The sequence below is a fragment of the Chiloscyllium plagiosum genome, chromosome 11, assembly GCF_004010195.1.
Source record: "Chiloscyllium plagiosum isolate BGI_BamShark_2017 chromosome 11, ASM401019v2, whole genome shotgun sequence".
Lineage (NCBI taxonomy): Eukaryota > Metazoa > Chordata > Chondrichthyes > Orectolobiformes > Hemiscylliidae > Chiloscyllium > Chiloscyllium plagiosum.
The window spans coordinates 66,246,828-66,269,940 of record NC_057720.1 but is presented as its reverse complement, the minus strand read 5'-3'; the positions used below and the strand labels follow the sequence as shown (position 1 = coordinate 66,269,940).

Sequence of the window (23,113 nt, the reverse complement as noted above, 5' to 3'; positions counted from 1 at the left end):
CCCTAACTGAGCCTTCACATCTCATCCTAACATAAGCCTTCTTCTTCCTCTTGACCAGAGATTCCATTTCCTTCATAAACCACGGCTCCCATGCTCTACAGCTTCCTCCCTGCCTGACAGGTACATACGTATCTCGGACATACAGGAGCTTTTCCTTGAATAAGCTCCACATTTCTAATGTGCCCATCCCCTGCAGTTTCCTTCCCCATCCTTGCCTAATCGCATCATAATTGCCTTTCCCCCAGCTGTAACTCTTGTCCAGTGGTATACACCTATCCCTTTTATCACTAAAGCAAACATAACAGTATTGTGATCGCTCTCACCAAAGTGCTCACCTACTTCCAAGTCTAACACCTGGCTGGGCTCATTACCCAGTACCAAATCTAATGTGGCTTCACCCCTTGTTGCCCTGTCTACATACTGTATCAGAAAGCCCTCCTGCACACACTGGACAAAAATTGACCCATCTATAGATTTGGAAAGTTGAAGTCCCCCATGACAACTACCCTGTCTCTCTGACTCCTACCGAGAATCATCTTTGCTATCCTTTCCCCTGCATCTCTGGAACTATTCGGATACCTATAGAAAACTCCCAACAGGGTGACCTCTCCTTTCCTGTTTCTAACCTCAGCCCATACTACCTCAGTTGACGAGTCCCCAAACATCCTTTCTGCAACTGTAATACTGTCTTTGACCAACAATGCCACACCTCCCCCTCTTTTACATTCTTCTCTGTTCTTACTGAAACATCTAAATCCTGGAACCTGCAACAACCATTCCTGTCCCTGCTCTATCCAGGTCTCCGAAATGGCCACAACATTGAAGTCCCAGGTACCAACCCATGTTGCAAGCTCACCCACCTTATTCCGGATGCTCCTGGTGTTGAAGTAGACACACATCAAACTAACTTCTTGCTTGCCGGTGCCATCTTGCGAGCCTGAAGTCAGTCTTCAGCCAATGTGATTCACTCAATGTGATATCAAGAAATAACTGAAGGCACTGAACACTGCAAAGGCCCTGAACGCATTCCAGCAATTGTACTGAAGATATGTACTCCAGTACCTGCTGCACCCTTAGTCAACACCTAAGTACAGCTACAACACTGGCATCTACCTGGTATGGAATATTGCCCAAGTATATGTTGTACACAAAAAGCAGGATGAATCTAATACAGCCAATTGTTACCCCCTCAGTCTGTTCTCTCAATCATGTATGAAGTGATTGAAGGGTTCATCAACAATGCTATCAAGCAGCAGTTGATTAGAAATAACCTGATGCCCAGTTTAAGTTCCACCAGGGTCACTCAGACTCTGATCTCTTTACAGCTTTGGTTCAAACATGGACAAAAGAGCAGAACTGCAGAATTGAGGTGAGAACGAGTGCCATTGGCATCAGTGCCACACTTGACAGAGTATGCCATCATGGAGCCCTAGAAAAAGTAGAGTCATGGGAATCAGGTGGAAAACTCTCTGCTGGATAGATTCGTTCTGTGCACAAAGGAAGATGGTTGTGGTTATTTGGATTCAGTGTCTCAACCGAAGATCATCAATGTAGAGGTTCCTCAGGGTGGTGTTCTGGACTGAACCATCTTCAACTATTACACTGGTGACTTTCCTTCCATTGTAAGGTTAGAAGTAGGGTTGTTTACTGATGATTACACAATGTTCAGCACCATTTGTGACTCCTCAGATACAAAAGCAGTCCATGTCCAAATGCTCCAAGACTTGGACAAAGACCAGCTTTGGGCTGACAACTGGCATTGCACCACACAAGTGTCAGACAATGAACATAACATGCAGGAGTAGAAGTAGGCCATTCGGCCCATAGTCTGCTCCACCATTCAATAAGAACATGGCTGGTCCTTCAATCTGCAAACCCACTTTCCTGACTTTTCTTCCTAATCCTTATCCCTTCACTGATTAAAATTGTCTCAGCCTTGAATGTTCTTAATAACACAGCACTCTGTGGGATCCTTCTTCCTCACTGGGAAATATCTTTGTTGTGAGGTATGAACTATATTCCTAAACATCTGCCACCGATCATAGAATCTCTGTGGTATGGAAACAGGCCTTTCGGCCCAACAAGTCCACACTGAGCCTCCAAAGAGTATCCACTCAAATCCATTCCCCATTACTCTACATTTCCCCCGACTAATGCACCTAACCGACACATCCCTGAAATTATGGGCAATTTAGCACAGTCAATTCACCTAACCTGCACATCTTTGGATTGTGGGAGGAAACTGGAGGAAACCCACGCAGACACGAGGAGAACATGCAAACTCCACACAGACAGTTGCCCAAGGCTGGAATTGAACCCGGGTTCCTGACCACTGAGTCACCATACCATGCTGCATCATCATCATCATCATCATCACCATCATCATGATCATCAATGATCTTTTCTGCTAACCTCCTTTTCCAGTCCAGTCCATGCAAGTCTGTCCTTATTCCTTTGAAGTTGCCCTTATTTAAGTTTAGCACAATTGTTTCCTCTCCAGGTTTCTCACTCTCGACCTGAATGCTAAATTCATGGGCACTGTTTCCTCATCGATCTTGTACTCTGAGATTGTTTATTAAACCTGCCTTGTTATACATTAGCATATCCAAAATATGCCTCATCCATGGTTGTATCCACAACATTGTTCTAGGAAACTGTCCTGAATACGCTCTCCTATGCCAGGTTTTTCCTCTACACTACACCTTCCAGTATGGTGATTCATTTAGAATAATGGAGCAAATAAATTCACAATTCCCATCGTGTTCTAGGTGTGGACTACCTAGTGCCTTGTATAGTTTCAGCAAGATCTCCCTATTTTTGTACAAACTGTATCTGACTTTATTTGGATAATATCATTGAGGGATAGAATATAAATGAGAGAAAATAGAAGGCAAGGTTAGATCCATGGGCACCTCTAGAATCATAGTGAAAAACAGCAAATGTAAATGTTGTGTAGCATTTTCCTTCCTTTAGCCAAGGAGTGCTAGCATACTGACCATATTACTTCCCCAGCTGTTGAAAATAGTGTTAGCATAATTCATTCAGGATTTGTCCTTTACAGCAAAATGTAAACCACTTTAGATTTCTTATGGACATAAATAGTTAGCTCTGAAGTAAGCATAAAATCTGATAATGGTGCTGCAATTGATCTATGTTTCCAGGTTACCAAGGAAGCTTTCACACCATGCAAAATACCTTCCAGTATGGTGATTCATTTCGAACAATGGAGCAAACAACTATTCACAACTCCCATCCAGCAGATGATTCTCACTGTCCTGGTGCAGCTCGGCAAAATGGCTACCATTCACTAATTGCACATGCCAGTCTATCAGGTAAAGAAGAATAAGACAGATATCTGTCCTTATAGTGGTTATAATCCTGTAGAAACTGATAACTGAAAAAGTCAAAACTTCCGTTGGATGGGTGGAAGGATGATGTGATGAGAATTCATGCTTTAAAGACTTAAGAAAATTAATTAAACTATGTCTTAATAGACATTTTATACTGTAACTACTGGAATAATCCACAATTTAAAATCATAAATCTCTTTTTTATGTGGACATTCCATTCTTCCAGAACTAGGGTAAACTGACAGTTAGCTACAGCATTTGTTTCCTTTCTTTTCTCAAATAAGTTTGCATTTGAACTGGCTTTTACATGAGGGTTGACCTGGATATTTCTCCTCCTACCCAAACTAGGCGAATTTTCCAGTCATGTATAATTCATCAAGAACTTGGTCTCTTCAATCTGAACATGAGCTCTTATCCACATTTTTGCATTTTGGGCTATAGAAACATGCTGCCTCTAGCCCTCAGCTCTCTGTTAGATTCTTGCAAGCTGAAACTGCCTGTGAGCTTCTGTGTCTTTTTAAAGTAATCACCCAGCAGGCAATTCTACAAACACTCCTAAAGAACCCCCCTCAAAATCTGCCTTCATGACAATGTGTAAATCATTGCCATGTTCTGCTTAGAAATGCCAATTAACAATTTTTCAGCTTTCCGTCCCATATTTTTAAAAATTAAACAGATGCACAGTATAACCATTTAAAAAATCTTGCATTCCTGACTTTTACCTGGGACTTTGGAGACTAACAATCTATCCACCATCTGTACAAATGCTTTTCCCATTGTCTGCAGGCGTAAACTCTTGTAATCCCAGATGATCTAAGCGTTGGATAAGTAAGATCTCAGAATGAACTCTGGCCCGATAGATCATATCTTGTTTCTTCTTTAATTTAAGGTAGCAGTCTTTCACTGAAAATTAATCACATATGGTTGAAGATTTCATTTGAGCAATAAGAAAAATTATTACACAAAATAAATTAAATAATTAAAACAATAGTTTGAAAGATTTCAAGGTACATGGCAAAATAAAATCTTATCTATTCCCCAACTCATCATATCACAGTTAACTAAAAAAAAATGTTCCTCCTTTGTCAGATCTGTAGATTTGACTTAACTGCTTTATCTCAGTTCTGATCCTGGGAGCTATGAGGCTTTTTCCCTTGACCACTCATACAGCTGAGAGCTTAGATTTTCTCAGTCTTTTGCAGAGTTAACATTCTGGGTCTGGAAGTTTCAAAAACCACACTTTCTCACTGAAGTAACTTATTTCCTTAACTGTTCTGAACAATCTCCTTTTTCTAGAAAATACTATACCAGTTTCTGATTCCAGTCAGCTTTCCTTCCAGCTGAATCCCAAACTTTTTTAATTCAATTAAAATATGTGTCATCTTAGATTTTGCTATAGTTAATAGACTAATAGTTTCTCTCTCCTGTTGTTGCCCTGATGATAATAAATCTTCCATTGATGGCACGGTGGCTCAGTGGTTAGCATTGCTGCCTTGCAGCATCAGGGACCCAGGTTTGATTCCTACTTCGGGCAGCTGTCTGCGTGGACTTTGCACATTTTCGCTGTGTCTGCGTGGGTTTCCTCCCACAATCCAAAGATGTGCACGTTAGGCAAATTGGCCATGCTAAATTGCCCACAGTGTTAGGTGCTTTGGTCAGAGGTAAATATAGGGTAGGGGAATGGGTCTCAGTGGGTTATTCTTCAGAGGGTCAAGTGGGGACTTGTTGGACCAAATGGCCTGTTTCCGTACTATAGGGAACCTAATCTAAAAGTCTAGGGGTCCTTGTGGTCACCTGCTGTCTCTGACATACTGATTTTAAAGTCATGGTTCTGTAAAAACTGACCTAATTCATTTTTAAACCCCTTTACAAAAATAGATCAACACAAATAACACACTGGCTTAAAACAAAATGCTAAAATAAATATTAATATATAAAACCATGTTTTTCAAACACTTTGCAGTGTCTTCCCAGTAAGGCAACCCATGTTCTCCTTTAATCTACTTGCTGTCAGTAGAATTCAGAACAAGTCACATGGAGTCGTAAAATCATACAACATGGAAATAGACCCTTCGGCCAACCAAACATCCCAGACTATCCTAGTCCCATTTACCAGCATTTGGCACATATCCCTCTAAACCCTTCCTATTCATATACCCACCCAGATATCTTCTAACTGTTGCAGTTGTAACCTCCTCCATCATCTCCTCTGGCAGCTCGTTCCATGTGAAAAAGTTACCACTTGGGTCCTTTTTAAATCTTTCCCCTCTAACCTAAAATCTATGCCCTCTAGTTTTGGATTCTCCTACCCCAGGCAAAAAGACCTCGGCTATTCACTTTATCCATACCCATCAGGATTTTTTAAACCTCTATAAGGTCACCCTTCAGCCTCTGATGCTCCAGGGAAGAAAACCCCAGTCTATCCAGTCTCTACCTATAACTCAAACTCTCCAGCCCTGGCAACATCCTCGTAAATCTCTTCTGCATGTTCTTAAATTTAGCAACATCCTTCCTATAGAAGGGGTACCAGAATTGTACACAGTATTCTAAAAGTGGCCTCATCAAAATCCTATACTGACACAATACCTCCTCATCCCTCCATTTTACCCCAAATTAAAGAGGTAGTCCAAGAATATACTGTTATAAAAACCTTGCATTTGTAGCAGCTCTGTTTCAGTTAATATGATGTTGCAATATTATTCTCTCACAATTTGTGACAATATGAAGGGATTTTGGTTTTGCGTAAATCCGTGTGGGATAAAATGCCTTGAATTGCGTTTGTACAAACCATGCAGTTTAGACAAGAGGTAATTCCACACAATATTCCAGCCTGTTACTGACTGTCAAAGAATTACAACCAGGATAAACTGTTGGCCTACATCTTCTGGCATCTATATCAGTGGAATTGTACTGGAAGTCCTAACACACAAACATGCTGAAATTATCCAGGAAGTTTTAACTTGCAAAAGGCTGATTTTAATTGCCTGAGATCCTTGTGAAAATCTATAACTCTAAGCTCAGCATCAGAAACTTGGGCTAGCTATGTTGAACTCATGTGGATATTTACCTGAAAAATGTTTCACTCACCACAGACCATTTTGCTCTTTGAGGCCGTCTGCACTATTACTGATCAATTACAAGGAATTCCAAGCACCTCTTGTCCAGTGTGGCAGAAGAAAGTCTGTCGAGAAGGAAATCTACTCTTCAGCAAGTGCAATTTATTGCATGTTAGCAACTGAATACATTTTGCACCGATATAACAGACATGGTTACAGAAACTATGAAGAGAACCTGGATAGTAGACCTTGTTCTTTTATGATCGCCAAAGTCATTTTGTCTTGATCATAATGAGAATTGCTTAAGGCAGTCCTCAGTATTAACCATTTCGGATCCTTACATCCTTATACAATAGTTAATATGGTCTACATCAGAAATTAGCCAACAAAACCAAGATTAGTACCACAACTGATTTCCCAATCACTCTCTTGACCTGACTACCTTTCTCTAATTCAATCCCCTCATTCAATATTAGCCCCAATGAGGACAAAGTGAGGACTGCAGATGCTGGAGAGTCAGAGTTGAAAGGTGCAGCAGTGGAAAAACACAGCACGTCAAGCAGCATCCGAGGAGCAGAGTCAACATTTCAGGCATAAACCCTTCATCAGGAATGTTGGGATTATGCCCGAAATTTCGATTCGCCTCCTCTTCGGTTGCTGCCTGACCTGCTGTGCTTTTTCAGCACCACACGTTTTGACTCATTACTCCCACCGACCCAAACCAATCACCCTGTTAAACACAGCCTAACGTTTCTCCCATATCCACCTTTGTTAAGTTTAAATCTGCAATAAACTCTTGTTAAGCAAAGGTATTAACGGGTATGGGCCAAAAACAGGTGTATGGATTTCAACTGCAGATCAACCGTGATCTCATTGGATGCTGTATTCAAGTTAGAAACTCAACTTGAATACAGCAGCTGTGTCATGAGTGGATGTGACATCCTGTCACTCATCTTTTCCAGTACTTGTTGGCTGCACCAATCCATTACTGCTGCAGCTGGGTTCAAAGTCCCAGCTGAAATAACACAGTATGTTCAGGGTGCAGAAATCTTTGTGGGCAGTGATGATGCGTGCAGCATTACTGCTGACCAGAATATCTGGGCCATAAATACCAAAAGATCAAGTCAAAAGAAACCTTAGGGTCTTCATAGAGTTAATGCTCAATGTATCAGGCAACTACAAGACAACAATCAGAAATGCAAATAGAATGTTGAAATTACTACTTCCTCCACATTGTGTTCTGATATTTGTGATGAAAAAATTGCACAGTGCAGTTGGCAGACTATACAGGAAGTCTTTTCTCAATGTTGTGTTTGCATTCCTAGAAAGTGCAACTTCAAGTGAAGCAATGCTAAATGAATTATATTTTCCTATTCCAACCAACTTAAAAACGGTGGTAAAGTTTTATTGGACCTTTGTCCTCAAAATAAAAAAAATTTAAACAGCAATACAATGTCAGATGAAATATTGTACATATTTCATTTCTATGTCAGTATATTACATAACTTTTAAAACAAAACAAACTTAAAAATATAAAATGTGCTCTTGCCATTTGCCTCCTGTGTAATGCCTCTCTTGTTTCCTGTTGCCTCTGCTTCCACTCACTGAACTTACAACTTGCCACATATCATAGTCTCGACCTTCCAGGTTGCTGGTTGACTCTTCTAGTAACCACTTACTTCTCCTGAACCCTTACTGTGAGTAATGGCTAAGGACATGAATGGCAAGAGGCAGAAAGAGAAACTTATTGTTATGTTCTGTTCATGTTACAATAATATCAGTTGGATAATATCATAGGTTACTGTCTCAAATTAGAAAGCTGACATGCATTTGATGGTGCAAGGTTGTTTTACTTGATAGATGCAAACTGAACCCACATGAATGGCGAGAGGCAGAAGGATAAATTTTAGAGTGAGAGTAACATTGAGCTGCAACATTGTGGAGATGAGCCCTGAGAGGGAGTGTTGGCAAAAAGGAAGGCTGGCTAGGAAGGTTGGTGACTAGGATTAGGAGGATTAGGAGCTGGGAGGTTTAATTAACAAATGGGAATCTGGCAAGGAGAGTCAGAAAGTGGCAGGATCTATCCCATGATGCATTCATTGGGTCCTGCAACGTTATGTCTCATCCAGTGGAAAGCAAAGTTCGAATTAAAGTTCCAATGCTAAATGTGAATACTTACTATTAACTGACTAATGTTAAGTCAGAGCGACTTAAAGCAAGGATTTACTGTACCTTGAGGACTGTGTCTGATGTTTGGTATGAAAAACAGGGGAGACATTCAACACTAAAAGAGCAACAAGAGTTACTTTGGAGAGGAGTCACTGAAACAAAGTATTAAGTGTCAGGATTTGATTTACATTGATGTTTTGTGAAGCTGATTTTGATGATAAGTGGAAAAATGAAATGGATATGTGGCTATGCATTTACCATTTCGAGGGTCAACAGTTGTACACTGAGGAAGGTATGGAAATTGTAAGTTATAAACTAACATCAGGTCTGGTATGGCAGTCCACATGAAGAACTCAATGCAAATGGTTGAGAGCTACAATCCATATCAGTTTTTTTCCCCAGGAGAAATCCAAGAATTCCTTCTGTAATATTTGATTGGGAAGGGATTCAATTGGCTCCACTTTCTTCTGAGCATCTGAGCTCAGTAAAGAAGAATATTAATTAAAGCTGAAGTTTCAGAGAAAATTTGGTGAGCCTTGCTCATCATGGAAAACCATCAGAAATAAATGTAATTTGTGGGACATGATATATCACAAACCATAACGATACAAAGAGTGGGAAGGTCCGGGCAAGTTTATAAGTAGGAATTGATGAACAATAATTTTAAAACTTGACAATCAATCTGTCAGAGTGCATTCCACAAGGTTAACTGGCACAGATGATACATTCACAGAGTCTAATAAAATCATACAAAATGACAAAGCCTCTGCACTTCACATAATTTGGATGATTATGAAGAGCAGATTATGGCAGATAAAGGATTAAGTTAATATGAACACAGTGATACTGAAGATCAGGATAAAATTATTTCTCCCAGAGGTCTACTACCACAAGTTGGCAGTAGAATGTCATATAAGCCAGAAGGAGCCACTCAATGGAAGGATCCATTACAAAGAGTTGGGAAGTTCACTGACAAATATAAAAAATGGCTAAACTTGCAATACGAAGAGCAGAAAGTAAGATCTATGCATTGGCAATATGACGTGGAAGCCCAGAAAATGCAGAAATCTTTTCTGAAACCTGGAAGCAAGCACAGTCCGAGGAAAAGTTCACAGGCTGGTGAAAGGAACTCACCATAGGATGGCAAGATCTTGTAGTCATAGTCCAGTACAAGATAGGAGAGCAACTAGATATTGTAGTTTGACAAGAACAGTGACCGCGGAATAGGCCAGCGATAGGTGGACAAAATCCGCGGGACCTGACCTAGTGTATCCCGGGACTTTGTGGGAAGTTAGGGTGGAAGTTGTGGGGCACCTTGCAGAAATATTTGTATCATCTATTACTATGGATGAGGTGCTGGATGACTGGAAGGTGGCTAATGTTGTGCCTTTGTTTAAGAAGGGATGTAAGGGGAAGACAGGTGTGAGTCTGACTTTGGTGGTGGGTAAGTTGTTGGAAGTGATTCTGAAAGACAAGATTTATGTGTTTGGAGAGGCAAGGAATGATTAGAGATAGTCACCTTGGCTTATTGCGAGTGAAAGTCATGTCTCACAAACTCAATTGAGTTTTTTGAGGAAATAACCAAGAAGATTGATGAAGACAGAGCAGTAGACATCATTTACTTGGTCCTTAGTAAAACCTTTGACAAGGTTCCGCATGATAGACTAATTAGTAAAGTTAGGTGACATGCGATTCAGGGTGAGCTTGCCAATTGGATACAAAATTGGCTTAAAGGTAGGAGACAGGGAGTGATGGTAGAGGGTTATTTTTCGAACTGGAGGCCTGAGACCAGTAGTGTTCCACAGGGATTGGTGCTGGGTCCACTTTTGTTTGTCATTTATATAAATGATTTGGATGAAAATGTAGAAGGCATGGTTTGTAAGTTTGGGATGACACCAAAATTGGTGGTGTAGTGGACAGTAAAGAAGGTTATTTAAGATTACAAAGAGATCTTGATCATTTGGGTCAATGGGCTGAGGAGTGGCAGATGGAGTTTAATTTGGATACATGTGAGATATTGCATTTTGGTAAAACAAACAAAGGCAGGAGATGTAGGATTAATAGTAGTATTGTAGAACAGAGGAGACTGTGGCTGTAGATGAATTTTTTTGGTTGGTAGGGTATGCTTGTGCCACAGAGATCATGTCTGGGCCTCAATTGTTTCTAATTAATGTCAATGATGTGACCCCGTGGAATTGCAAAATTTTCTGGTGATGCAAAATTAGGTAGGAAAGGAAGTTGTGAAGAGAACATAGGGAGTATGCAAAAGGATATGATTCCTGAAGAAGGGCTTATGCCCGAAACGTCGATTCTCCTGTTCCTTGGATGCTGCCTGACCTGCTGCGCTTTTCCAGCAACACATTTTCAGCTCTGATCTCCAGCATCTGCAGTCCTCACTTTCTCCCTGCAAAATGATATGGAAAGGTTTAGTCACTGGGCAAAAAAATTGGCACATGGAATATAGCGTGGGAAAATATGAACTTGTCAACTTCGACAGGAAGAATATTATTTAAATGAAGAGAAATTTCAGAACTCAAGTACAGAGGAATCTGGATGCTCTGTACATGAACTGCAAAATGTTAGTGCAGTAATTGCACAGAGGCTGGTATCCCGTCACCAAGGCCCCTTTATTTACATGCGTACAATGCAATGGCTCTGACTAACCAGCTCAGACCCAGTCCCAAGTCTCCCAAGGAGACTCTCTGAATCTCTTGTTTATATCTGTCAGCCAGGGCTCCCTGATTGACCCAGGTTAACAATCCCAATGAAGGAGCTCATAGTCAATGAGATCCACCTGGTCCTGGTTCCAATCACTACAAGAGGAAGATAGTTGGAATGTTGTTACTTATTACAAGGGGAATGGAACATAAAGTAGGTAAGTTTTACTGCAATTCTTTAGAGTGTTGCTGAGGCCAAATCTTGAGTACTATGCTTTTACAAATTATTAATCACTATTATTTATAAGTCCTTATTTGCAAAAAACCAAATGTTTTAGAAGCAATTCAGAGAAGATTCACTCAACTGATATGTGGAATGTGATAGTGGTGTGGTAAGATTTTGTTCTTATGAGGAGCAGTTGGACAAGCTGGGTCTGTATCCACTGGAGTTTAGAAGAATGAGAGGTTACCTTAAGGAAACATATAAAATCCTGTGGGGATTTGGCAGGGTGGATACCGAAAGGATGTTTTTTCTTGAGGCAGAGACTAGAACAATGGGGCATAACTTAGAAGTTAGGAGTCTCCCATTTAAGACAAATGAGAAAGAATCATTTTTCTCTCAGGGTTCAGTGTCTTTGGAACTCTGTCTTTCCCAAATAGCATTGGAGATTGTATCTTGAATACTTTTAATGGCAGAAGTAGATAGATACTTGACTAGCAAAGGGATCAGTGGCTATTGGGGAAAGTGGAAATGCGGTGTCAAGTCTACAGTCAGTTCAACCATGATTTTATCAAGTGGCAGAGCAGACATTAAGGGGCTGAATAGCTACTTTTACCCCAAATTTATACATATGTTTGTATGTGTGAGGTTATTTTGGGTGCATGAATTAAGAAGAACCTATTGGAATTCCTTTTCATAAGTATCTGTGATAACCCCAGTAAGGCCCATGGGGAACTTTTAATTAATCTCCTTGTGTAGTTCATTGAGTAGGACTTCCCTGGGGAACAGGCAATAGCCTGCTCGGCTGCAACTCCTGGACTAGGAGGATGGTGGCTCTCTTGTGCAGTGGTACTGTCCCTACCCATGGACCAGGAGGCTGAAGTCTGAGTCCCACCTGCTCCAGAGGTGTGTAATAACATTCCTGAACAGATTGATTAGAAAAATTGGGTAAAGAAAAATAGACTAGGAGGTTTTGAGCCCTCGTGTAGCGCAGTGGTAGAGTCCCTACCCTTGTACTGAGAGGGCTGGGTTCAAGTCCCACCTGCTCAAGGGTGTGTAGTGAAATCTCTGAACTGGCTGATTAGAAAATAGGTTAAATTAAAGAATTTAATGCAGCAAACTCAATCCCTACCCCTCCCCTTCACTTTTGATGGTTTATATTGCCCATAATGGCTTGGTTTGTAAATATTCAAATGGCTACATGGATATTGTACTGGTGGTGATTAGCAGGTTGAAAAAGAAACCATGGTGTTTTTGGTGGTGGGAAGGTTGCTTAGGCCATGGTAATTAGGTGATGGGGAAAAGAACCATTTGGTTGCATGTGATTGCACATCTGGCCATGAAAAAAAGAAGACCCATGTAATTATCTAATGGCCACGTGGATGATTTACTGGTAATGGTTAATCGTTAGAAACAGAAAAAAGTTGCGGTGATTTAGTAATGGGAAAGTTCAGTTGTGTGTAAGTGCACTTCTGGATATAAAAAGAAGCAGATCCACAGGCTCTGAGCAGTTTGAGTAGAAAATATCATGACCAGACCCAATATATATTTTAAAAGAAAGCAGACCCAGCAAATATTCAAATCGATTTCCTGGTGGTGGTTAGTAGTTAAGAACTTAACAAAAAAAGTAATGGTAATTTGGTGGGGGAAAACTGTTGTGTATGATAGCACTTCCAGATATAACAATAAATAAAGTAGACCCAAGATTGGGTGTGCAGACTTGTCTGTTCCGGCCTGGAAATAGCTGTTGTAACCATAGTAGTGGCTCTGTTCTGGTGTTCAACGAAATTAATGTTCCTTTCCAGTCGGACATCCTGAGTTATCGCAGTATCTTTAGTCATTTTTACTAGCCTCAGTGAATTTTCCAGACAGTGACATAGGCAGAGACTCATGAAAACGTAGTGGTGAGCTACCATGTAAGGCAATGGCTCAGAGCTGTGCTTACGTTTGGTTTTATTTTGAGCATTAGTATAACGGTGTGAATGTTTTATTTTCTATATTCTGAGGAAGATGAATAATAAAATTACATTCCAACTGTTCATGGTAATGTGATCGGCCAGCTATAAATAGTGGACGGTAAAACTAAATTATTCCCAAAGCTGCTTGAAGTCTCCACTTTCCAACTGCTGGGAAGCTGACAAACTGGGACATGTGGAACTTGTATTCTTTTGCACGCAACTGTTATAACAGCAAACAGTTAATGGACACTTCATGGAGCTTCAATCATCTGTCTGCACTGTTAACGTCGAATGGAAATAGTAAGGAAGTCGACACTTTGGATAACTTCAGTCAGTTGAAGCTGGTTGAAAGTCTGCTTTTAAATCAGCAAATATGTAATGGGGCTACACAAAATAGCAAACATGCTTAATATGTTTTAACCAGACCCTTTGTAATTGATGCCTTTGTTGAAAACAGATGGTTGGCATTATAAATTTATTGTTTATCACTTTACAGTTAATTGTTTAATGTGTCTTCTTCATAGTTTACAGCCTAAGCCACAAACTGATTGCATTTGTTACCTTTTCTGAAGTCCGAGAAATCACGACAGCTTATAAGATCAAGCACATGACAAAAGTATCTGTTTGATGATTGATCTGCTACAGTTACATGGATGTCCTTCAGATAGCAATACATTCCAGGTTGTACCAAGCGGGAATTCACAAAAATAGCTTCTCACACTGAACCAAGGAAATATCTGAGATAAAGTTTCATCAATATTACATTCTAAGACCAGAAGGAGATTCTTGCAGGGTCCTGGAGACTCTGGGAACATTCCAAAATGCCAGTCAGGACCCAGAAACAGGAATTCTCACTCTTTTTATTGACAGATCCTAGTCATTCTGGCAGGGAAGAATGGGACTCCCATATGTGGGAAATTCAAATCCAGCATGGCCCTTTGAAGTCAGTGCTGAGTTCAAAAAGACTCCAGCTTTGCTGGAACAGGGCCTTAACCCACAGGTAGAAATTATGAATCCTTAAAGAAGTCACAAATACTTGTGAACAAAATCTGTGACATAACAGATTTGGCAGCACGGTGGCTCAGTGGTTAGCACTGCAGCCTCACAGCACGAGGGACCTGATTTCAATTCCAGCCTCGGGCGACTGTCTGTGTGGAGTTTGCACATTCTCCCCGTGTCTGCGTGGGTTTCCTCCGGTGCTCCGGTTTCCTCCCACAGTCCAAAGATGTGCAGGTCAGGCGAATTGACCAAGCTAAATTGCCCAGAGTGTTAGGAGCATTAGTCAGAGTGATATGGGGTGGGTGGGTTATTCCTCGGAGGGTCGGTGTGGACTTGTTGGGCCGAAGGGCCTGTTTCCACACTGTAGGGAATCTAATCCAATTAAACGTCACCATCCCTGCCACTGAGACTGAAACTCTGGTTGAAATCTCATTCCAGCACTTGATGTTCAAGGAAGGTACATTCATGAGTCAGCCAAAACAACAGAGTGTTGTGTACCAACTTATCAATGTTTCCAACACATATCAATGGTAAAAGCAGAGGAGATTCTTGGTGAAGCATGTGATGGAAAGAAATTGGAGCCTGCATCATCATTATCCATATCTCCATGCTCTTGCATGTATGTAAAAATGTATGGTGAGATAACACCTTAGATTCCTTGGGTGGGGGTGGGGTGTAATTGACAGCTAGCCGGACGGTCAGTGTGATTCAGATTGGTGTCAAGAGCCAAACAACATCATTTGATCCTTGTCTTGGTAAGGTGGATTCAGGTCCTGATTTCTTGCCCTGATGTGATGGAGATTGTGACAGTGTTTATTGGATTTGCTTTAAGGCATAGCACTTAGGAAAAATGTATGCAAAGGACAGATGAGGTCTGCAGAAGTATCACGTTATTTAAGTGATCAGCCCCTTAGAAATTTAAAGTCTTCCTACCTGTGTCTGAGAGTTGAACAAACTCAAGCTGTTATGTAAATCGCTAACCCTTGAATAATTGGAAAAAAAAACTGCTTGCCTGTGCCTGAAAATGGACAAAAATCTGTATGAGCAGTTTCAATAGCTGTTTGTTGAATTAATCCTAAGTGATGTCATTATTCATGTTTAGATGGCTGGTTTGTGATGCAGAATGATGCCAACCCCACAGGTTCAATTTCCACACCAGCTGAGATCACCATGAAGATCATACATTCTTAACCTCAACCCTTGCCTGAGATGTGATGACCCTCAGGTTAAACCACCACCCGTCGTCTCTCTTTAAGGAGAGAGAACAGCTCAGTGTCTCTCTGGGCTACGGCAACTAATCATGGTTGGTTGCTTTCCACAACATATCATTGTCATAGTGGGCCTCTATAAGTTCACAGTCGAAGAGTGTGGTGCTGGAAAAGCACAGCCGGTCAGGCAGCATCCTCGGAGTAGGAGAGTTGACATTTTGGGCATAAGCTCTTCATCAGGAACGTTGACTCTCCTGCCCCTCAGATGCTGCCTGACCTGCTGTGCTTTTCCAGCACCACACTCTTCGACCCTGATCTCCGACATCTGAAGTCCTCACTTTCTCCTTTATAGTTCACAGATTGACTGATTCTTCAATGGTGTTGTTAAAGGATTAGTTGCGTTTGATGAGGGTTATGAATATAAATATATGCTTTTTATGTTGTGATTTAACTCGATTGAATGACTATTTCTGAATTGGATTTATGTAATGAATTTTGTAAGTGAGATTTAGAACTTTATTTTATTTAACCCAACCTAGCTCCTGAGGTCTGCCCCTGGTTGACACTGGATGAGTTGTCTTGATAAGTGTATGGACAAAGGGTGGTGAGTGTGAGGCACCAGTTGGCATTAAGTGGTAGAAAGACTATAAGGGGTTATGGGATTGGGTTGGGTAAGTGTCATGCATTGGCACTAAATTGATATAGACTGTAAGATGTCAGGAGACACATTGGCAGAGAAAATATGAGTAACTATTGGGAATGAGTGCAGGCCTTGGTTGTTATATCTGGGAAATTGGTATGGCATGTGAAGTTTGAAGTTAGATGGAAAATGTTTAATGAAACAAGTGGGGTCATGTCCCAGAAAACTGAGACACACCTTTTAAACCACCAGGCCAGGGTTGTGGTAGCCTCTGTGATCACCCTCAGTATGTACCCGGCAACAGAGAACCAAACTCCATTCTTTACCTGCTGCCTGAAAACTTGTCATTCTCTGCCAACTTCCCAGCACCCCACCCCCCCCCCAGCTTCCAAACAAACCCTTCAGACAAATGCCCTGAATTTTCCTGTCTTGTGTTGCCTGCCTTGGTAGAAAAGTCAAGGACCAAAAATCCATATTCTCAGCTACTTTCCAAGTAAATCAACTAGAAATTCAATCACAAGTGAATGTAAGTTGTTCTTACATTAGTTTATTTTGATGGTTCCCATTGAGGATCATGACTGGTATTGGTGAGATGTGTTGTGAAATAATTTCCTGAGACTGATGTAGCTCAACTGAGACTAACTTTCACATTTTCACTGTGGTGGCTGTGGGGATAATCAGTTGGTGAGTCAGAAGAATTGTCATAAGCTATGGTGCTGTGTTCCTCCTGTCACCCCCAAAGAGCAAAAGAAAGCTTGTATGCCTGCTCCTCTTCCCTACTACTTTTAATTTCCATCAGCAGGAACAGTGCACATCGCAAACGCACACAACAAAATAACATTCAGAAAGTTACCCCCCCCCCCCCCCACACACACACACACACACACACACATATATACAGTACACAAGAAAACTTTGCTCCCTGGACCCAAGACCCCAGAAATTTCGACAAGCAAATGTTAATAAGTATTGACTGTCCTTTAAGTAGAATCTTTTTGGGTGCTGGGTAAATTTTATTACACAAACAGTATGTAGTATATTAAAAAATCTCACATTTGATGGTGTGATAAAGAGATTTATTTGCTTTTCTTCTTGAGTCTAGTTTGAAGTAAACAGAATCCATGTTGATACTGTTTTGCAAATTATTTTAGGCATGATTCTAATTACAGAGAAGTAGTAATTTTGACCTTGCCAAGATATTATCTCTGAATTGTAACGTCCACTGAAGTGAATTATTCTACCTATTAATTGTAGCAAATTTATACCATGCCAAGTTTAATTAAGTACCCCTTTTTAATCTTATTATATTGTTTGAATTGGACAAAGTCATGTTTGTAGTTATTGGGTGTTTTATAGTTTTAGTTTGCCTAGCTTGGTTTCTTTACAAAATTTATTCTCAAAAAGCATTTTACACCTTGCATTTAATAAAATAACAGCTGTAAGACAAGTCTAACTTTTTACATTTGTATTCTACTTTGATTAACAATAATAAAAATGAACGCATAACAATGGAATCTTCCAGGTTAATACGTTTGGCAGTTGTCTAAATCAGATATCCTATTTTGACAGAGAAACTAGAAATCAGTCAGTCTTTTAGTTGTATCTTCCGTAGTGAACTAGCATTACCAAACCTCTCTATTTGATTTTCATTTCTGATTTCTTTCTTTCTTCAATCTATCCTCCAACCTATAAGGCTCTGTGCTGTGAGTGCAAGTTTGCAAAATTGCAATTAATTAGTATTACAAATCCTGAAGAAAATATTTGCGGAATTCTTTCCACAGGTTTTGATATTGTCCCAGAAGTTCAAGGTACATTTGGAGAAACATTGCGAAATGAGTTAGAAGACAATGGACTCTTCCAGGTCAACACCATTGACCGTTTTGTAAGTCAGTTGTCCTCTGTCTACACAGAGACCTGAAATCAATCTGATTCTTCTGTGTTTTCCTAACTGGATTAAAAACTGCTTGTCACATTTCTGCTTGAGTTACTTTACAAAGACTGAATACTAAGCAATTATACTGAATTATTCAATGTATCTTATTACATTCCAACATCCATAGGTTATATACTAACTCCATTTGCTCAGCATCCAAAATGAAATGATAGGTAGATATTGTGTATAAGCACATTACTGTGCATGTCTATTATACAATGCTAATAAGTGTTACCCCTGTGTATATCAGACAGATCAGCACAGCTGTCATTGTGAATTTAAGCCTCATCATCAGCAAGCTTTTTCTGTTCGTCAGCATGTAGTTGGAGCCAACCCATCATTTTTTGACATATCGCCTAAGATCCCTATTGAAATTGTTAATTTTATCCCATGTTCAAAATTGAAATAAAGAAAAGGAACAAAAATTGCATTTTTACGTTTTGTACTAAAGAGTGGAGAAATTGTAGCAATATTAAGAATAGTAAAACAATTCAATGAGAAAAATCATTTAGTCTAATGACATGTAACTTATCCACTAAAAATACTAGTCCCATTCATTCACGGAAATGTTTATGCAGAAACATTCAATCCCCAATCAAAGGGAAGGAAAGCTTCAAATTTGTGGCCATCCTCACATTTCCGTTATTCCATTTTGGCTTGACACCAACACCTGTAGCATTGCAGCACCACTATTCAAGCGAGATTGGATCATTCCATGTTTTTTTTAACCATTTCTTTATTTTGCTTAAGCATAAGTTATAAGACTTAAAGTCAGAAAATGTTGGAAATGCACAGCAGGTCAAATGGAATCTCAAAGCTAATTTAATTCTTAATGTGTGCAGCCATAATTCCAATTGCTTCTCCCATTATTGTCTCTCAAAGACTTTGTTAACATCCATCTTTTTAGTTATAACTCACCACCACACCTTCGGCTTGTTTGCCCATTTTCCTGTGAAGTGCTTTGGGTATTTTACTCGATCAAAAGGTATTATATAACTCAAAGTGGTTTTGTATCAATAGTGACCAACTTGTGGTGCAAGGACTGGCAGCTGCACAATTGATAGCTCCCTGCCTCTGAGTTGAAAGGCACTGAATTCATGTCCCATGCCAAGATTTGTTGGCTGCAAAGGAAACTAGCCACTGGTGCAGGCAAGCCAGTGCGTATCGATGTTGGCCCCCAGCTTGGATAAGCAAGGAGGGTTGGAGGCAGAAAGACCGTTCACCTGTATATCCATCCACAAAATCCAAAAAATATGTTGACATAAAGGTACTTAACCAGTATTGCGTTGAATCCACATAACATGAGAAAAACTAAAAGAGGGAGCACTGGCTTGCTCAGCATTTCTAGGACCTTCTGCCTCATTTCCATCATTTGCAGTGTTTTGATAACCAAATACTATGAAATATATTGTTGCTGTGCACTTTTGATACTCATGCTTCAGGCATCCAGATGTGCAAAAAAGCACCCTGTTTTGTAACTGTTGTTCATAACTTGTTTTTCTTGCTAAGGACAATGTAAAATATCATGGGTATAGGTTTGTAAAGAATGTGTTACTTGCTAATTTTAAATCCAATTGTCCCCAGTCTCTTAAAGCTAGCAGATCCTCTTTTTGTACAAAAATGTTTGCGTCAACATAATGTACATAATGTAAGGAGTTTTGAGTATTCATGGCATTTTACATTTTTATATATTTTTGTTGAAGGAACAATTAAAAGCACATTAATGGAATTACATTTGTTGTCATCTATGCCTAAAAGACATGCTGAGCTGTTGTTTCAGACCTCACAGCAATCCAACATATGTTTGCAAATATTGCAAATACATTTTATAAACATATTTTATACTGAACCATATGTGCAAAATATACTTCATTGGTATTATTTGTGGGCTGAGGTTTCAGTGATCCAACTGCAGCAAGCCCAAGGGACCACACATGGATTTAGTCAACTCTCTTATTATACCCCAACCATTTATACACAAAGTAATGTGTTCTATTCCACAGTTATTTCCGATTAATACTACTTTCATTCATTTCTTTTTTGTGATTGATCTGTCAATACAGATATGGTTTAGTAAAATTTCTGCTCAATTCTGTTTTCTTTTTGTATTATGTGTGGTTGATTTCGAGCGTAGATGCCTTGAGACCAACTTATGTATCAACACTCACCTCCAATTCTGTCAAGATGGCGGCAGGGTAAGATGCTCCAGTTGGAGCTCCTCTGCTTGCCAGTTCCTTTTCCTTTCTTTGTTTTCTCCCTCTTTGCAGTATTTTTTCTGCTTCCCGCCCGCCCACAATCTTTTAACCAGCCCTACTTGGAGAAAGGAGTCAAGGGAGATGAGCTGTGACCAGAGACCTGGCGGAAGCTGAGCATGCAAGCCATGTCCCACGGCGGCAGCAGAATGAGCACGGGCCAAGTCTTGGGCCGAATCCCGGAGCAATGGCACCAGGGGAATCTCAAGTCCTGGAGTGATGGCACCAGGGGAATCCCGAATCCCAGAGCGACGGTACCGGGGGGATCCCGAGTCTCGGGGCAATGGCAGCAAAGGATTCACATGTCCTGGAGTGACGGCACCAGAGGAATCCGGATCCCGGAGTGACAGCACCAGGGGAATCCTGAATCCCGGAGTGACGGCAGCAGAGGAACCCCGAGTCCCAGAGTGACGTGAGGTGAAAAACATCCAGTACAGCGTGACTTGCCTTGTTGCTGCTGAGTGCCGGTGAGGAGCAGACTGGAGGCTGGAACAATATGGGACAGTTGTTGGACTTGGGCCTGGAGCCACATGCTGAGCTGCTGCTGTTTGGAACTTTATTTTTACCAGACTGCAATGTAAGTCCCCTTCATCAGTGTTATAACTACCTCATTTCTAACTTGTTCTCAGACACTGTAAGTAATACAACTGCTTTCATTTTCATCCTTTTTTGTATAACAACACTATATTTTTCTACTCTGTAAGATTTTTACCTAGGTACTTGAAGCTAAGATGGCGCCATTAAAAGGCAGCCATTGTAAAAAGTTTTCACTGGACCCCTGTACTATATTGGAGTACAAGTGACAATAAAGATTATTCTCTTCTATTCAAATCCTGTTTCATCATTTGCCAGATGGGGAATGGGATGCCACCACCAACATTAGTGCTCAAGGAGTGACCGTCTCCTCGTGTAGTATGTGGGCCCCATGCTCAAAAGTTCTTTATTTTAATTCCGTCCATCCAGAAACTGTTTCTGAAAATATTATACAGTTATTGAGTTTTAGACAGTTTTTTTTCCCAAGGCAATTCAATTTATCCTTTAAAATAAATGGTCTGGGTGTGGTGAATTTGATAACTCATCCGATAGGGTTCTTCACCTTGTAGAGAGAGGAGGAGAGCTTCCTCACTTTGTGAAGAGCTTGGCCGATAGACCCACTTTAAGAGACAATCAAAAGGGGAAGTCACGTCAAAATCAGCTATCTCCACTTCTGATGTGGGTACACGGATTAGGCTTTGAAAGGTCCATAAGCTTCTCAAAATGCCACCCTCTTCTCAACAGGCAGCTCTGGGAAAAGTAAAGTTCCTTTCCTACTAGATCATTCCTGCACCAACACTGCTAGCTGAGCGTAGGCACATGGAAGATTTGACTCCTGACTCATTGAATGCTAACTGTAGAGAGACAAATGCTGTCAGTTAACAACCAAAGGCAAACACTTGACCTTTACTGAACTCTTTCAATCTCTATGGCAGAGATTTAACTATGTTTCTTCCACCAAGCGAAGAAGATCTCCAGGTATGCAGTGGCAGTGATGTCGTCGAGCAGGGTAAGCACCCAATTGCATTACAGAATTCCCATGATTAAAAACTTTTGAATCCCTTCACTTCATTTGGTTTTTAGATTTGTCGATACTGAAATAAACAAAAGGGGATATACACGTGGGATTTAAGGTAGCAGTGAAAAATATTCTAAGCAAACTTCAGAAAAAAATAATGTGGAATGCCCAATGGGAAAATCACTTTGTTGTCTGACTGAGAAAAGCAAGTATAACTACATGACTCTCTATAGCCAATGAATGTTTTTAGCAATAATTATGAAGTTTTTTACCCTCTTAAAATACGTGTTAGACCTCATTTAACAAGCTGCTCAATTTCAAGATTGGAAGAGTGGAGGTTCTAATTAGTTCATAGATGTTGGCTGGTTTGCGAAATGGATTCAATTCCTACACTAGCTGAAATTACCATGAAAAACACTCCTCAAAGTTAAACTACTACCAGTCATCCCTTCTCTCATGAGAATGCAGCCCAGTGGTCAGGTAGGATTGGCGACTTCACCTTTATCTTCAAATGATTGCAGTCTGGAGGTGCTTCATCAGCTTATACTCAGGAGAAGCCTGGAGCTGCTGGGGGCACCTTGTGGATTTTGGAAATTAGCTGCTCGTGTGCAGACTCCAGTGTTGCTTCCGGTTTCAATGGAGTCATGACTGTGAACTCTTGACTGTTTCAGCACAAAATAATGGTGACTATTATGGTCACCAGAACATCTGGGCCAGTATTGTCCAAGGACTTAACTGTTTGACATGTTATACATCCAGTCACATCTGCGATAGTGCAAGCTATTCATTAGTTGCAAATAACAAATGGTAAAGAATGTACACCAATGATAATAAATTTATAAAACGTTATGAGCTGTGAGGAGGATGGTTTCGAAATTCAAACCAACTGAGATGATTTATAGAGTCATAGAGTCATAGAGGTGTACAGCATGGAAACAGACCCTTTGGTCCAACCTGTCCATGCCAACCAGATATCCCAACCCAATCTAGTCCCATCTGCCAGCACCCGGCCCATATCCCTCCAAACCCTTCCTATTCATATACCCATCCAAATGCCTCTTAAATGTTGCAATTGTACCAGCCTCCACCACATCCTCTGGCAGCTCATTCCATACATGT

General features: G+C 40.5%; 1 protein-coding gene across 5 annotated transcripts in view; it reads left to right on the top strand.

Annotated features, from left to right (window-relative positions):
• Positions 1-23,113, top strand: part of LOC122554496 (zinc finger protein GLIS3) — a 455,475-nt gene that overhangs the window by 378,062 nt on the left and 54,300 nt on the right. For 4 of the 5 annotated variants that reach the window (XM_043699620.1, XM_043699621.1, XM_043699619.1 and 1 more), the window contains 2 exons: positions 3,162-3,332; positions 18,039-19,919. In XM_043699620.1, coding sequence (XP_043555555.1) covers positions 3,162-3,332; positions 18,039-18,175 — 308 coding nt within the window. In that variant the 3' untranslated portion in view covers positions 18,176-19,919. Of the gene's footprint in view, positions 1-3,161; positions 3,333-18,038; positions 19,920-23,113 lie in introns of those variants that run through there. The other variant, XM_043699622.1, reaches the window with a different exon arrangement.